The 16,081-nt window shown below is 32.4% G+C and overlaps 1 protein-coding gene across 2 annotated transcripts; it reads right to left on the bottom strand.

Annotated features, from left to right (window-relative positions):
• Positions 1–2,511: 2,511 nt before the first annotated feature.
• On the bottom strand, positions 2,512–14,999 carry kras (v-Ki-ras2 Kirsten rat sarcoma viral oncogene homolog). 2 transcript variants are annotated; one of them, XM_051100180.1, is made up of 6 exons: positions 14,334–14,999; positions 12,259–12,376; positions 10,422–10,600; positions 10,137–10,296; positions 6,879–7,003; positions 2,512–4,302 (listed from the first exon to the last, which is right to left on the bottom strand). In XM_051100180.1, exons 2-5 carry the CDS (start codon positions 12,367–12,369, stop codon positions 6,884–6,886), a joined length of 570 nt encoding a protein of 189 aa, XP_050956137.1. In that variant the 5' UTR covers positions 12,370–12,376; positions 14,334–14,999; the 3' UTR covers positions 2,512–4,302; positions 6,879–6,883. The 2 variants fall into 2 exon arrangements, with proteins under 2 accessions (XP_050956137.1, XP_050956138.1); XM_051100181.1 differs by lacking the exon at positions 6,879–7,003.
• Between the last annotated feature and the right edge of the window lie 1,082 nt (positions 15,000–16,081).

Below are 16,081 nucleotides of genomic sequence, written 5' to 3'. Positions count from 1 at the left end.
TTTTAGTTAAACTGTCTTAAAATTTGCAGCAATAATACTTGGGTAACATGGTTGACAGTCAATTAATCCACCGTTGACACATAGTTTAACCAATATTAGGGGAAAGAGAGAGAACATGACTTCTAGTGTTTCAACCATGTTGTGCAAATTATGCGAGAATGGGACAAACCATTCCTTTTTGAGAGGGGTTTTCTAGTGGGTAACTTAGTTGACAATGGTTTTTCGGACACAAATAAAACAAGTTATATCACAATAAACACTTATTTTTAGTGCACAACCACATATCTTGATAACCTAAGCTAACTGAAGGCAAATCTATGAATTTAATGTATATTGTATGTTTGCTACTGTCCACCATGTTACCTTCACTGGGTAACACAGTTGACAGGTAACTTAGTTGATAGTTTTAGTGTTTTGGGCCTAAATTTAACATGGAAATCTAGAACTACAGAGCATATGGTATGTTTAGAAATATATTTTCATAAACAAAACATAAGTTTTAGTTAAACTGTCGTGTTAAAATTTGCAGCAATAATACTTGTGTAACACAGTTGACAGTCAGTTAATCCACTCCTGACACAGGTTTGCTAGTTTAACCAATATTAGGGGAAAGAAAGAGAACATCTAGTGTTTCATTCATGTGCTTCTAGAGGAAATATCATCATACTGTGCAAATCATGCCAGAAAGGGACAAACAATTCCTTTTTGAGGGTTTTTTTTAGTGGGTAACTTAGTTGACAATGGTTTTTCAGACACAAATAAAATAAGTTATATCAAACACTTATTTTTAGCACACACCCAAATGTGCTGATAATCTAATTTAACTGAAGGCAAAACTATTAAATTAATTTAGATTTGAGGCAATTTTCATGCTTAAAGGCAGAGTAGAATGAGCAACTTCAGACAACTGAATACCAGGGTTGAATGTGATATGTATATCATTTTTGAACAAAAGATATGGCATTTTTAAAATATAGTAGTGTGACTGAAAAAATATAATTGTGTACTAGAAAATTAAGCATCGGGGCTTTATATTGATGAACATGAGATGTACCCACAATTATAGAATGACCCATATACATTCTAATAAAACAAAAGGTTAATACTGTAATATTTTACATTACTGTTTTAACTGTATTTTAAATGTATAGTCATACAAAATCTGATATTGTGGATAAAAATGTTCTTATGAGGATTCATGAGATTTACCTTTGAAAATAATAAGTTTAGCAATTCATTTGACATTATACCAATTTTTGGTATTAGTTTACCAAGCATTCACTCTTAACCAACAAACAGACACAGAGGTTCTCCTGTGGGTTTTATGTCTCTTTTAATTACACATTAAATAAGACTGATGAGATTAATGGGGAAAAACAGGATCGGGTTGCATTTATAAAACAGTGCAGATCTGAGAACAGCTTTCCTCATCCTAAAACATAAAAGATGCGAAAGACGACCTCAGATCGGCACTTTCTCATAGACATTAACACATGACCCTTAATTACAATTAAGTGTCGTTCAATTCATTAAACCAAAAAAAAAAAAAAAAAAAAAAAAAAAAACAAATTTACAAAATAGTAATCTTTCTTATCACAACCGTACAAAGGCTGTTAAAATGAGGTCCGTGTATACGTGAACCATTTTATCAACATTTGCAATTGGCACACAAACAGACAGAGAACATTTCAAAAAATATCTAAATGACTTTGTGTTACAGACAGCTAGTAAATGACTTTAAAGGGAACAGAAATCACCCAAAACACTTTGCATAAGAGCAGACATCCTGATTTATCTCGCATTAATATTTCTCGGCATTAGTCAAACTGCAACTAGTAATGGTTAAGGACGCGTGGTTAAACAGCTCACCGAAGGTTTTAAAGCAACATTCTGCTCGCAAACATCGTAAATGACATCATCTCATGACATCACAAGTATTGCCACACAAAATAAGTCTTTATATCACTCTCTTTGGTTTGAGTGATGGCTGAAAAATGTGCCCTCCAGAACTAAGCTAGCCATTTTACCATAATATACTAAATCACGAACGCCTCTTAATTTATGCATTCGTTATAATTGGGCTTCTAGAACCAGAATGGTCTCGATGGCAGCATAAACGAACAAGGCATTTTTCTTCTTCCTTTTTTACATAGATTTGCATCACAATAACTAGTGGTACAGTAGGTTATAATCACTAATCAAAATTTAGCAAAATAAAAGTCAATGTAATTATTCAGACTTCTAAGGCGCTGTTTGGCTGGGCACAAGAGGGTAAATATTCATACGTAATAAAAATCCTCCTCCAAGTGCAGAAGTGAGGCTTTCGCTAGTGTAGATCCTTATGAAAAGAGATTTGAAACATTATTAGACGCTCTCTGGAATACTTGATTCTGATTGGTCAACTGCAGCTTCAATAGCTTTAATCAGAATCTGCCAAGAGGTAATTGAACAGACCTAAAAAGTGATTTTTTGCTATTATTTACAACAGGATCAGCATTTTCATGTTTAAAAAAAAAAAAAAAAAAAAAAAAAAAATTTATAAAAGACAAATGAAAGCAACCACTCCTATGAATTTGAGACCACTGAATATAATATTTTGTCTGTCAAAACATAACATACACAATACACCTTTTTTACAAAAAGCCTGCAGAGGTTCAGGGAGTGCACGCATTTCCTTAAAACATCCAGGTAGTGTAAAATTGAACAACTTCATCGCTTTCCGAGGAGAAAATGCCACCAGAGCGGCTTCAACATGCTGTCGGTCAAAAACTGTAACATATCTAATACATAAAACGTGCGAGAATAAATTTGTTCTTCACTTGCTGAAATTGACTGGTGGCTTTTATAAAATGTAAATTACCAAAAGTTTTTGAACAGTTTAAAAAAAAATAAAAAAATAAAAAAATATTCACTTCTGCTCACCAAGCCTGCTTTTATTTGATCCAAATTACAGCGCTCATATATATGAAATATTTTTACAATTTAAAATAGCAGTTTTGTATATGAATATATTTTAAAATGTTATTTACTCCTATGATTTACTCCAGTCTTCAGTGTCACATGATCCTTCAGAAATCATTGTAATATGCTGATTTGATTTTTTTGAACAGCAATACTAGAATGATTTCTGAAGGATCAAGTGACTGGAGTAGAGTAGAAATAAAAATTAGCTGTGAAAACAGGAATAAATTACATTTTAAAATATATTCAAATAGAAATCAGTTATTTTAAACAGTAAAAATATTTCAAATTGTTTCTGTTTTTGCTGGCTTTGTAAGCAGAACAGACTTCTTTAAAAACATTAAAAATCTTACTGTTCAAAAACTTTTGACTGATAGTGTAGATCACTACCTTCAGAGATTAAATTTGACAAAAAGTTACTTTTGCTGTTTAACATGACAATAAATTTTAACATGACGTTACCTCTTAGCAGATTTTGACTGGTATATAAACCCTCATGAGTTTAACTGAAAATGAAACAAATAAAGGCCAATCGTTTCTACACAACAGTGGCTATTATACAGTATTTGACGCATTACAGTTCCCTGGAAGTTTAATGAACAGAACACAGCATGCAAACAGGGAAATAAGGTTAACGTGGTTAAGAGTTCACCATATATACATTACCATGGCTTTCAAGAAAGGGCGCGTTAATCCGACTACAATGGAATTTCACATGCAGGTTGTTTTTGGAAGTCTGGGACGTCCAAAGGCAGGGTCATACACAGTGATAATGTATCAAAACACCCCCTGAAAGTGTTGGTCCTAAAAAAAAGCAATTCCTCAAAGTTTCAGTTCCTGTAAAATCAAGTGACTCACATGCAAATTTCATGGCTAAACAACAGCTACACGGCTAGTTCCCTCTCGTACAGCACACCAAAAGCCTTTTTTTTTTTTTGTTTGTTTTTTTTAAGTCCACACCTTTCTTTACTACTCTAGATAAACCAACTGCAAAATAAAACCAGCTCTGACAACCCACTCGATAAAATAAGCCATAAAGGTGTCAAGGGACCAACACTTTGGGGCAACTGGCACCGAACGAGAAGTAAAGCTTATTTCTCTTAAGAAAGCAAGTAGAATAAGGATCCATTCTGTATTTCTGAAGAGGCTAATAATTTAGTGTAATGTACAAAATGCAGTTGTGGAACTTGTTTGTTTGAGTCTATAATGACAGGAAAGGCTTGTTCACATTATTACACATTTTGTTTTGGATTTCTTCTTTTTCTTCTTGCCCTCCTTGCTCATCTTCTCCTTGTGTTTCCGGATTTCTCGGACTAAAGTATAAAACGCGTCGTCCACGCCCTTTAAAATAAAGGAAAACAAGAATTTCAGGTGATTATCTGAAGCATCAAACACTAGAGATAAAAAAAAAATAACTAGGCTTTTTCAAACATCTATGCCCAACCTTTGCTGTCATATTCCAAACATTAGTCACTTAACGTTAAAACGGGCCTCAGATAAGAGTTAAAAAGGCCATGATCACCAAACCCGAACAGTAGGGGGGAAAAATAAATAAAAAAATGGGATAGTTTAGCCCCAAAAAATTGTCATTAATTACTCGCCCTCATGCCAATCCAAACCTGTAAGACCTTTGTTCATTGTCAATACACAAATTAAGATATTTCTGATGAAATTGGAGAGTTTTCTGACCTGTTCATGTGACATCAGTGGTTCAACCGCAAAGCTACTAGAATACATTTTGTACGCAGAGAGAGGAGGAAAAAAAAAAAGAAAAAAAAAAAAAAACACCTTATTCAACAATTTATTCTCTTCCGTTCTTCGAGTATGACGGATGCTTTGAAAATGTTAAATAAACTTATTTTATATTTGCGCACAAAGTATTCTCATAGCTTCACAACATTAAGGTCGAACCACTGATGTCACATGAACTTTTTATCAATGTCCTTACTACCCTTGAATGCGTCATTTGTGTTGCGGTCTTGCAGGATCAGAAAGCTCTCGAAATTCATCAACAATATCTTAATTTGTGTTCTGAAGACAAATGAAGGTTTTACGGGTTTCAAATTACATGCGGGTGAGTAATGACAGAAATTTCATTTTTTTGGTGCACTAGCCTTTAAAATAAATTGGGAAAATAACAATAGTGTGAATCTCACAAAGAAATGGTCATATTTAATCACTAAATCAAAAAATGAGACTATTTTGCAATTAGAAATTTTGGGATTTTTTTTTTTTGCATTGTGACACCTTCATGGCAGTAAAGCACTTTTAAAATGTTCTGTATGGGGAATTATATATTTTTTTTAAAAAATGAGTTAAGTAAGTAAATAAATCTTGTCTGTAAAATGTAATTTTTTTAACTACATTTTGCATTCATTAAATTCATCACAACAGACACGACCAGAAAAATTATACTGCATTATAATTAGCATTAAATACATTCAGCACAACAAATACTACATACAAATACAGTTGAGGTCATACATTTACATACACCTTGCAGAATCCGCAAAATGGTAATTATTTTACTAAAATAAGAGGAATAATACTAAATCCATGCTTCTTTTTTTTTTAGTACTGAGCTGAGTCAGAGATTTCACATAAGACATTTAGACATAGTCCACAAGAGAAATTTATAAAAATGACCTGTTCAAAAGTTTACATACACTTCTTAAAACTGTGTTGCTACCTGAATAATCCACAGCTGTGTTTTTTTGTTTAGTGATAGTTGTTCATGAGTCCCTTGTTTGTCCTGGACAGTTAAACTGTCTGCTGTACTTCAGAAAAATCCTTTAGGTCCCACAAATTCTTTGGATTTTCACACTGAGGACAACTGAGAGACTCATATGCAATTACAGAAGGTTCAAACGTTCACTGATTCTCCAGAAGGAAACACGATACATTAAGAGCCAGGGGTGAAAACTTTTGAACAGAATGAAGATGTGTACATTTTTCTTATTTCAGATTTTACGTGTCATAAATATCATATTTTTTCCCCATTTAGTACTGCCCTTCAGAAGCCACAGAAGATAGTTACATGTTTCCCACAAAACAAAATAAGTAAAAATTTACCCTGATCGTCACATTTAAAAATGTTTAACCCACCAACTTAATGCATCGTGTTTCCTTCTGGAGCATCAGTGAAAGTTTGAACCTTCTGTAATAGTTGCATATGAGTCCCTCATGTTGTCCTCAGTGTGGAAAGATGGTAATCAAAATCATACGGTCATTGTTGGAAAAGGTTCAAATACACAAAAATGCTGAAAAACCAAAGAATTTGTGGGACCTGAAAACTTTTTCTGAAGAACAGCAGGCAGTTTAACTGTTCAGGACAAACAAGGGACTCATGAACAACTATCACTGAAGAAAAAAAAAAAAAAAAAACAGAGCTGTGGATCATTCAGGAAACAAAACAGTATTAAGAATCAAGTGTATGTAAACTTTTGAACAGGGTCATTTATATAAATTCAACTATTATTTTCTCTTGTTGACTATATGCAAACTTTTATGTGAAAGTTTATTCAGGTCAGTACTAAATAAAAAATGCATTTTGTACAATCTCTCTTATTCTGGTAAAATAATTAACATTTTATAGATTCTGCAAGGTGCATGTAAACTTTTGACCTTAACTGTATATGATGCACACTTGATATACTTTGTGTTCCAAATCAAGTTTTATTTCTATTCTACAGCCAACTGTAGAAGGTGCGACTATAAAAATAAACGTCACAACACTAAATCTCTCATTGGTCCTAAAAATAGGATTTTTTTTTTTTAGGAAACAATTTCAGGCTGAAATATGACCTAGATATTTCTTTGACAGATTGCGAGATCCACCCGAGAACAAGCGTAAAGTGTTGTACAGCAGATGTCGTACCCCACAGCTGGGCTGCAGACGGGCAGCGCTTCAAACTTACCCCTTTCACATCAAAACACATTTTTTAAGTTTGATGCATTGTGTCGTCTTTTCTTCTTTACTGAGTTTTCGCAGCCGGTATTGCCTGATCTCCCGTACCAGAGTATAAAAGGCATCTTCCACTCTCTGCAGTGCAAAACACAACTCCCTTCAGTGTTAAGGAATGCACAGCGGTCATTATTGAGAAGGGTAAATAGTCTGGATTTCAGGAACCAAGTGGCAATATAAAGTTTCCACAAAACGCTGGCACAATTAATATTAGCGTTTTCTTGATTATTTATGGGAATTCTGAAAGAATTTGGCAGAAATCAAGAATTTACGTCAACTTTCCACAAAAACCAAAAAGCCAGGTCATTCCACACCATGTCATTTTTTTGCAGCCTCTTCACACTTGGAAAAGTTTAAGACTTTCTAAATTAGTTGTGCCCCTGAACACCACTGGATACAAAAAAATAAATAATGATAATTCACCCACACAAATATATATAGATTTAGAGAATTAGAAAGTGAATTTGCTATTAGAGCAATACACACAGAACCATTTCAGCCTGCAGCCAGAGAGGGATTTGTGGGTATTGAAGACGGCACTATGGTGTCGGCGGGTAGCATGTGAGGCTCGAAACAGAAAGAAAAGAAATTAATTCAGGAGCTTTTATTATTCCCCAACACCACAAGGAGTTGTGATTTGAGCACTGCAGAGGGAGGTATAGAGTGTCTGCCCTGATATTCAATATGACAGACAGAGCAGTTCAGTATCCCCAATTGATTTATAGTGATTAAACCCTTGATCAATCAATCCAAATTGCATTCCTCGCTATTAAGAGATTAAGGAATGAAATCAAACACAGACAAATTATAATTGATGCACAAGAGAGACCAGGCACAAACCCAGAGGCAGATCAGTCGTGTTGTGTGATGTGACCTGATTGATTATTCATAGAGCCCGTCACAATGAACTCATGCATAAACCCAGTGTAAAACAACAGGACGCAATGACCAGCTTTCCTACAATTCAACTGCCTTCAGCTGGTGTGTGAATGTTACAAAAAACATGTCTAGGTCACAGTTCATGCAATTCATGCAATATATTGTGAACTTTTTTTTTTAAATGTACAAAAATAGCAATTAGGGGTGTAACAACACACTGTTCGATAGACAATACAGATCTCACAAACCAATACTTTAAAGCCAAAATAGTGTTAAGTGTACTTTTTAAAATTATTACTTTTAAAGACATTATAAACAGTTTATGTTCTTTAAAATGGTGAATTTTGGCATTACATCAGGGCAGAAAATAGCCAATTATATAAGACACATATTCTTGTTCTCAGTCCCAGACTACATACAATTAAAGAGTTTAAAATACAGCATTTTATTAAATAATGATTTTTAATTCTAATTTTTTGAATACTTAAAGGAGAAGTCCACTTCCAAAACAAAGATTCACATATAATGTACTCACCCCCTTGTCATCCAAGATGTTCATGTCTTTCTTCAGTCATAAAGAAATTGTTTTTTGAGGAAAACACTTCTGTATTTTTCTCCATATAATGGACTGATATGGTGCCCCAATTTTGAACTTCCAAAAAACAGTTTAAATGCAGCTTCAAACGATCCCAGCTGAGAAAGAAAGGTCTTATCTAGCGAAATGATCAGATATTTTCATTAAAAAAAAAAAAAATTTAAATACTTTTTAAATCTCAAACGCTCATCTTGCCTTTTTCTCCCTGAACTCTGTGTATTCTGACTCAAGACAGTTAGGGTATGTTGAAAAACTCCAATCGTATTTTCTCCCTCAACTTCAAAAATCATTTTGAAATCATCCTACATTACTGCACAAGTACAGACCCAGTCTTTGCAACGTGAAGATCAAACACCCTTAACCAAAAAGGTAAAACAGTGATATAGGACGATTTTGAAGTTGAGGGAGAACATGAGATGGGAGTTTTTCGACATACCCTAACTGTCATGAACTGGAAAAAAAAACAGTCCAAGCAGAGTAAGACAAGACGAGCGTTTGGCATTAGAAAGTACATAAACTTTTTTTTTTAATGAAAATAACCGATTGTTTCGCTAGATAAGAGCCTTCTTCCTCGGCTGGGATCATTTACAACCACATTTGGGATCGTTTGAAGACGCATTTTTAACTGCATTTTGGAAGTTCGAAATTGGGGCACCAATGAAGTCCATTATATTGAGAAAAATGCTGAAACATTTTCCTCAAAAAACAATTTCTTTATGACTGAAGAAAGAAAGACATGAACACAAGGTGGCAATGACAAGGGGGTGAGTAAATTATTTGTAAATTGTTGTTCTGGAAGCTGACTTCTCCTTTAACATGGATGCTATGAGAAATGTGAAGAAGGGCGTCAGCTTCTGGGTTTACCGTATTTAATGTGTCATTAATTAAATTTGTCCAGACTTTCATTTTGGGTGAACTGTACAGAATACAGTCTGTTGTTATCCATGATACATATAGTGGCAATTTATTGTTACACCCCTTATAGCAATTAATGTTTTTTTTTTTTTTTTTTTTACCAGCAGAAAATGTTTAAAAATAAACATTTATATACTACCAGTTAAAAGTTTTTGAACAGTAAGAGTTTTAGTGTTTTTTTTTTAAAGAAGTCTCTTTTGCTCACCAAGCCTGCATTTATTTGAGTCCAAGCTTTTAAACGGTATAGTGCATGTTGTTACAAAAGCCTTTATTTTAGATAAATGCTGATTTTTGGATGTTTATATTCAATCAATCAATCAATCAATAAATAATAAAAATAGTAATTTCTATAGTGATAAGTAATAATAAGTTTCTACTTTCTATTCTTTGATTTTCAGGCGAAATGTGATCCAGACATGTTTTTGAAGTGCAAAAAAAAAAAAAAAAAAAAAAAAAAAAAAAAAAAAAAAAATGATCACCCTGAATATTTGTATATTTATAATCCAGTTATAGTAAACTTTTATTACAGATTTTAAAACCATATTTAATCCCATAATGCATTATCATGACATTAAAGACAACATGAAATGGCCTTCACAGCTCACAAATATTCCTGTTCTACTTAAAACTGGTTTTCTGGTCCAGGGTCACATATATATTTTATAATGATGAACGGTCAACAAGGATATTTTAAAAAAAACTGCTGATTTTGATTTCATGCTGTCTTTAGAGCAGTCCAAATAAACATTGCTCAATCTGAAAGTTATTTTCATTGAATGTCAAACATGCTTTTGATTACACGACCGCCCATGTTTTCCATACCTGTCTCGTCTTTGCTGAGGTCTCTATAAATGGGATGCCGTAGCTACGTGCTAAATCCTGAGCCTGCTTGGTGTCCACACTGCGGGATGGAAGATCACACTTATTCCCCACCAGGACCATGGGGACGTCCTCTGAGTCCTTTACTCGCTTTATCTGCTCTCTGCCAAAGCACATAGAACATTGTGTGTCTAAAATTAATTTGACTTTGTGAAGTGTTTTAACCCTTTACAGCCCTGATTCAGCAGGTTGTGACTGCACACCATTCGGTTTCTATTAAACCCTCACCTGTAGTGGTGAATGTCCTCAAAGGACTTGGTGTTATTGATGGCAAATACACAGAGGAAGCCCTCTCCTGTCCTCATGTACTGATCTCTCATGGCGCTGTACTCCTCCTGACCTGCAGTGTCCAAGATGTCCAGTAGACATGTCTCCCCGTCAATCACCACCTGCTTCCTGTAGGAGTCCTGCACAAGTGACATGATATTTTGAGTATATTGAGCTGTAGAACAAATCACAAACTATACTGGTTCTGTAATATCAATAATGTGCCAAAAATGTGTTTTGAAGTGCTCATTTAGGTGTACATTAAGCCTAGCAAAACACCTACAAATCAAACAACTACAAAACATCTAAAAAATAAAGTTATCTACAAACATCTACAAAAAACCTGCAAACAAACAAAAAAACATCTACAAAACAAACATCAAAAAAAAGAAAAAAAAAAAAAAACCCTACAAACATCTAAAACAACTACAAAACAAAATGCTTGACTACAAAAACCATAAAAAACATCTACAAAACAAACAAGCATCTTAAAACTACAAAAAGATCTAAACTACAAAAAACATGAAATCATTCTCTAAAGAAAATTGATCTCTGTAATCTTGTCAAAACTACAACATCTGCAAACATATAAAAAAATATCTATGAATACCTACAAAACACACATTAAAATAACCATCTACAAACATCTAAAATACAACTACAAAACATCTACAGAACAACAAAACTACAAAAACATCTAAACTACAAAAAACTCCTACAAAACAAACATCTAAAACTACAAAAAACAAGTAGTCAACATGAAATTAAAATTAGAAAGATTATTTTCAGCATTTCACAGCTGAAATTACTTAATTCATCAGTGCACATAACTCTAAAGAAAATGTGCCTCTCTAATCGTGTACAAAACATCTGCAAACATCTAAAAAATATCTATGAATTCCTACAAAACAAACATTAAAATTACTATAAAACAAAAAATGCCTAACTACTAAAAACAAACACAATTACACATCTATGTTCAAACAAACAAAAAAAAAACTCTTAAAACATCTACAGAAAAAAAAAAAAAAAAAAAAAAAAAAAAATTACAAAAAACCCCTGCAAGCATACATCTAAAAACAAAAAAACATGCATAAAAAGCCCCTACAAAAACAAACATCTAAACTTAAAAAAAAAAAAAAAAAAAAAAAACCTACAAAAACATTTAAAACTACAAAACAAACATCTGAAATTTCAAAACAAAATTACTATATAAATAAAAAAATAAAAAAATAAAAAACTACAAACAAAACTACAAAAACACCTAAAATAACTAAAAAAAAATATATAATAATAATAATAATAATAATAATAATAATAATAATAATACAAAACATCAACACTTTTTAGCAAAAAAAAAAAAAAAACAAAAAAAAAAAAAAAAAGTTCTTTCCTATTTTTCCCTACTGTAAAATGCTTTACGTAAAACAGGTTGTGAATGCTGTTTATTGTTGACGTTAAAGATAACCTTTAAAGATAAAGTTCATCTTAGCTTATTCATTATAAACAAGAAAAGCACCAAAAAAAGCAAGCAAACAAACACAACACTCATTTGGCATCATGCAAATCTGTAATCTAAACATAGAAGGGTGCCAAGCCAGAAAAGTGAAAGGCAAGAGACACAATGGCCTTCAATGTGGAATCCACCTCCTTTTAAACCAGAATAACCGGATCGCACTGTTGAATCTTTAACAGCACATTTTTTGCATATTCACATGCGGGTGAGTTTCACAACTTTGTGTGGCAGTATAAAGTGAGTGTCCTGACAGCACTAGAGACAGAGACACACATGCCTCACCTCTATGGTTGGGTCGTATTCATCCACAAAGTGGTTCTGGATGAGTTGGATGGTGAGTGCGCTCTTTCCCACGCCTCCAGCCCCCACGACCACAAGCTTATATTCTGTCATTCTTCACCTGCAGCAGAAAAAAAAAACAGTGAAAATCAATGAGCAGTTAAAGGCCTTTTCTGCTCCAGCTTTAATGTACTTAGCAGACTTAAAGTAATTGTTAATTAACTTGTGCTATTATCCAAAGCAACTTACAGTTCACTAATTACAGGTTCAGTTGGCTGGAGTAACCTAGGGTTAGACTAACTATCTTGCTCAAGGCCACAACAGTGACAGTTCAATAATAAAGCCTTTTACAGTTTGAACTTACTACTTTTCAGCTACCAGCCCAGATGTTTAACCATTACACCACAACACCCTACAATTACACAAGATTGTGAAGGTTTGTCACACTGACATTTATTTTAAATGCCAGGCCTACTGGACTGACCCATTTAAACACTACTATTAAAACATCATACACTCTTCTATCAACTTGACCATATCTAACTATTAATACCATTTATAACTATCATCTGTGTTTTTTATATATATATATATATATATATATATATATATATATATATATATATATATATATATATATATATATATATATATATATATATATATATATACACGACCAGATTTTTTTGTGTTTCTTTAAAGAAGTCTCTTCTGCTCACCAAACTTGCTTTTATTTGATACAGCAAAAACAGTAACATTTTGAAATATATTTACTATTTAAAATAACTGATTTCTATTTGAATATATTTTTAAAACGTCATTTTTTCCTGTGATCAAAACTAAATTTTCAGCATCATAATTCCAGTCACATTATCTTTCAGAAATCATTCTAACATGCAGATTTGCTGTTTAAGAAACATTTATTATTATTATTATCATCATCAATACTAAAAACAGTGGAGTACAAAGCAATTCAGAATATTATAATGATTTCTGAAGGATCATGTGACTGGAGTAATAACACTAAAAATTCAGCTTTGAAATCACAGGAATAAATTACATTTTAAAATATATTCAAATAGAAAACGAAAAATAATAATGTTTCTGTTTTTGCTGTACTATGGATAAAATAAATGCAGGCTTGGTGAGCAGAAGAGCATTCTTAAAAAAACAAACAAAAAAACATTAAAAACCTTACTGTTCAAAAACTTTTGACTGGAAGTGTATTTATAGAAAAAAAAAATCAACATTGAATTGAAATTTTAAAAAATTCTACAAAGGAATACTGCAATTCACTACTGTTTGAATTCGTATAGCAATAAATCGGAGTAAATATAATATTTTGTTGACACTTTAAGTTACAAGCCTATATAAATACCCATCTTTAATGTAACCTTATGCTGTAATAAATTTTCTTCAATCATTTTGCTACTATAGCTAAATAAATCCAGTTAAATAAACTGATTCAACACATAAAAGATTAAAGACCGTGATTTTACACATTATACCTAAGCTACTCTGTAACTTTACCATGTTTAATCATTACTTATGGTTACTATAACTCCACACAGATTAATCAACAGTAAACAAACAACTCAACTAGCAAAGCATAACATTTTAACCATTTTAAGTTACATATTTATAGTCTAGTCCTCTGTTAGACCTTTTTTTACCATGACTTTTCCTTAATAATAATAATAATAATAATTTTTAAAAAGTCGATTAACTAAAAGACTCACAGACTAAAACATAATTTGACATTATACCTATATGATTTTACTGGCTAACATTTTTAAAGTATTTAAACATCTTTTTGAGTTAAAATGATTTATGTATGATAATACTGACGTGTGAATAAGATTTTAAGTCGAGTTAAAATAAATTAATCGTTAATAAGTACAGTTAAGCGCCATTGTATGGCAGGGCCCGAATTCCTCTTGGGCGTGCGATGACAATAACACACCGAAATAAAATTCACACTTACAAAATCTCACGTTAAACCAGTTATTATCTTTATCCTTTTATAACTCTTCGTGACTGCACAGTTACACGCTAATGTAGTTTTACTATCATTTTACCTTTGGGTTTGCTGTAAGTTCCGCGTCTGAAAAGCCTCTAGTGACTCAAGCGTTTATCATGACCTTGCCATAATGTTATTATCCATTTAAACCGCGTGTATAAAGGCGCATATATCCACTGACACTCCGCTTGAAGTGTTTCAACGGTTTTTCTAACCGAAAACCGACAGTTTCATACGAAACAGAGATGAATTCTGTTCTTTCCAGGCTACATGGCCTGCGCTCGGAGGCTGTGCTTTACATAAATATGGGCGGACACACTGTTGCGTCCTGCTAAATGATCACTTACCCCCAAAAAATCAACAATTTTCAGCTGTTTACGATTATTTTCAGTAGGTGGAGGAGGTTAAAAGGATGAGTAATACGGAGTCGAGCAGCCTCTTCCGAGCATCAGCATGCATCTTGCATTATAATAGACGAAACATCTGTAGGTACAAATAATCCCGATCGGTGTCCTTTCAATGAGATGTGCAGGGCGGAGGGCTTGATCAATAACTGACCGATAACCAACACTGCTAATTCCAAGCTACGTATGGTTATACGACGGATAATAAATGTACTTTAGTTTACAGTGTAATAGCACACGAGAATGTGCTACAACATATTCGATACTGGGCAAAGACCGGCTTTTGACAAGCGCTAAGGGCAGTATTGGAATAGACTGGCTTCGTGCTTAAATAGGCCCTAAATATAACCGGAACGTGTACGTACGTACGTCATCGCGTATGTGGATTCTCATTGGATGTTTCACCTGTCAATCAGAATTAGGGGTTTGCATACGGTGTGCGAGGAGCCAATCGCCTACGGCTATCGACAGAATAATACAAATTACTCGACCTAGATGTTTATTGTTAGATTGTTTTTTTTTTTTTTTTTTTTTTTTTTTTTTTTTACATTTAATGTAAATATAGTTAGCAGAAAAAATATATAGGTAAATAAAAAATGCTGTTGTCTCTAATGCTTTTTTTCTTTTAGAAAAACTGCCAAGAGCGGATATATATCTATATCTATATCTATATATATATCTATCTATCTATCTATCTATATATATATATATATATCTATATATATATATATATATATATATATATATGATTTCGTTTACAATAAAACATTTATCATATTTAAAATGATCGTTTAGTAAATGAAAATAATAGGCTAACCAACTTTTTTCTTTTTTTTTTTTACATTTAATGTAAATATAGTTAGCAGAAAATATATATATAGGTAAATAAAAAAATGCTGTTGTCTCTAATGCTTTTTTTCTTTTAGAAAAACTGCCAAGAGCGGATATCTATATCTATATCTATATCTATATATATATATATATATATATATATATACATGATTTCGTTTACAATAAAACATTTATCATATTTAAAATGATCGTTTAGTAAATAAAAATAATAGGCTAACCAACTTTTTTTTTTTTTACATTTAATGTAAATATAGTTAGCAGAAAATATATATATAGGTAAATAAAAAATGCTGTTATCTCTAATGCTTTTTTCTTTTAGAGAAACTGCCAAGAGCGGATTTGTATATAATATACATATATATATATATATATATATATATAATATGATATGATTTCGTTTACAATAAAACATTTATCATATTTAAAATGATCGTTTAGTAACTAAAAATAATAGGCTAACCAACTTTGACTAACAGGAAAAGAACATTCACTAAAACATAATGAACAATAAAGACATTACAGTCAGGGGTGGATTACTTTTACAATACGT

The sequence above is a fragment of the Labeo rohita genome, chromosome 25 (assembly GCF_022985175.1).
Source record: "Labeo rohita strain BAU-BD-2019 chromosome 25, IGBB_LRoh.1.0, whole genome shotgun sequence".
In the NCBI taxonomy this organism is placed as follows: Eukaryota; Metazoa; Chordata; class Actinopteri; order Cypriniformes; family Cyprinidae; genus Labeo; species Labeo rohita.
This window is presented reverse-complemented; position numbering and strand designations above follow the sequence as displayed.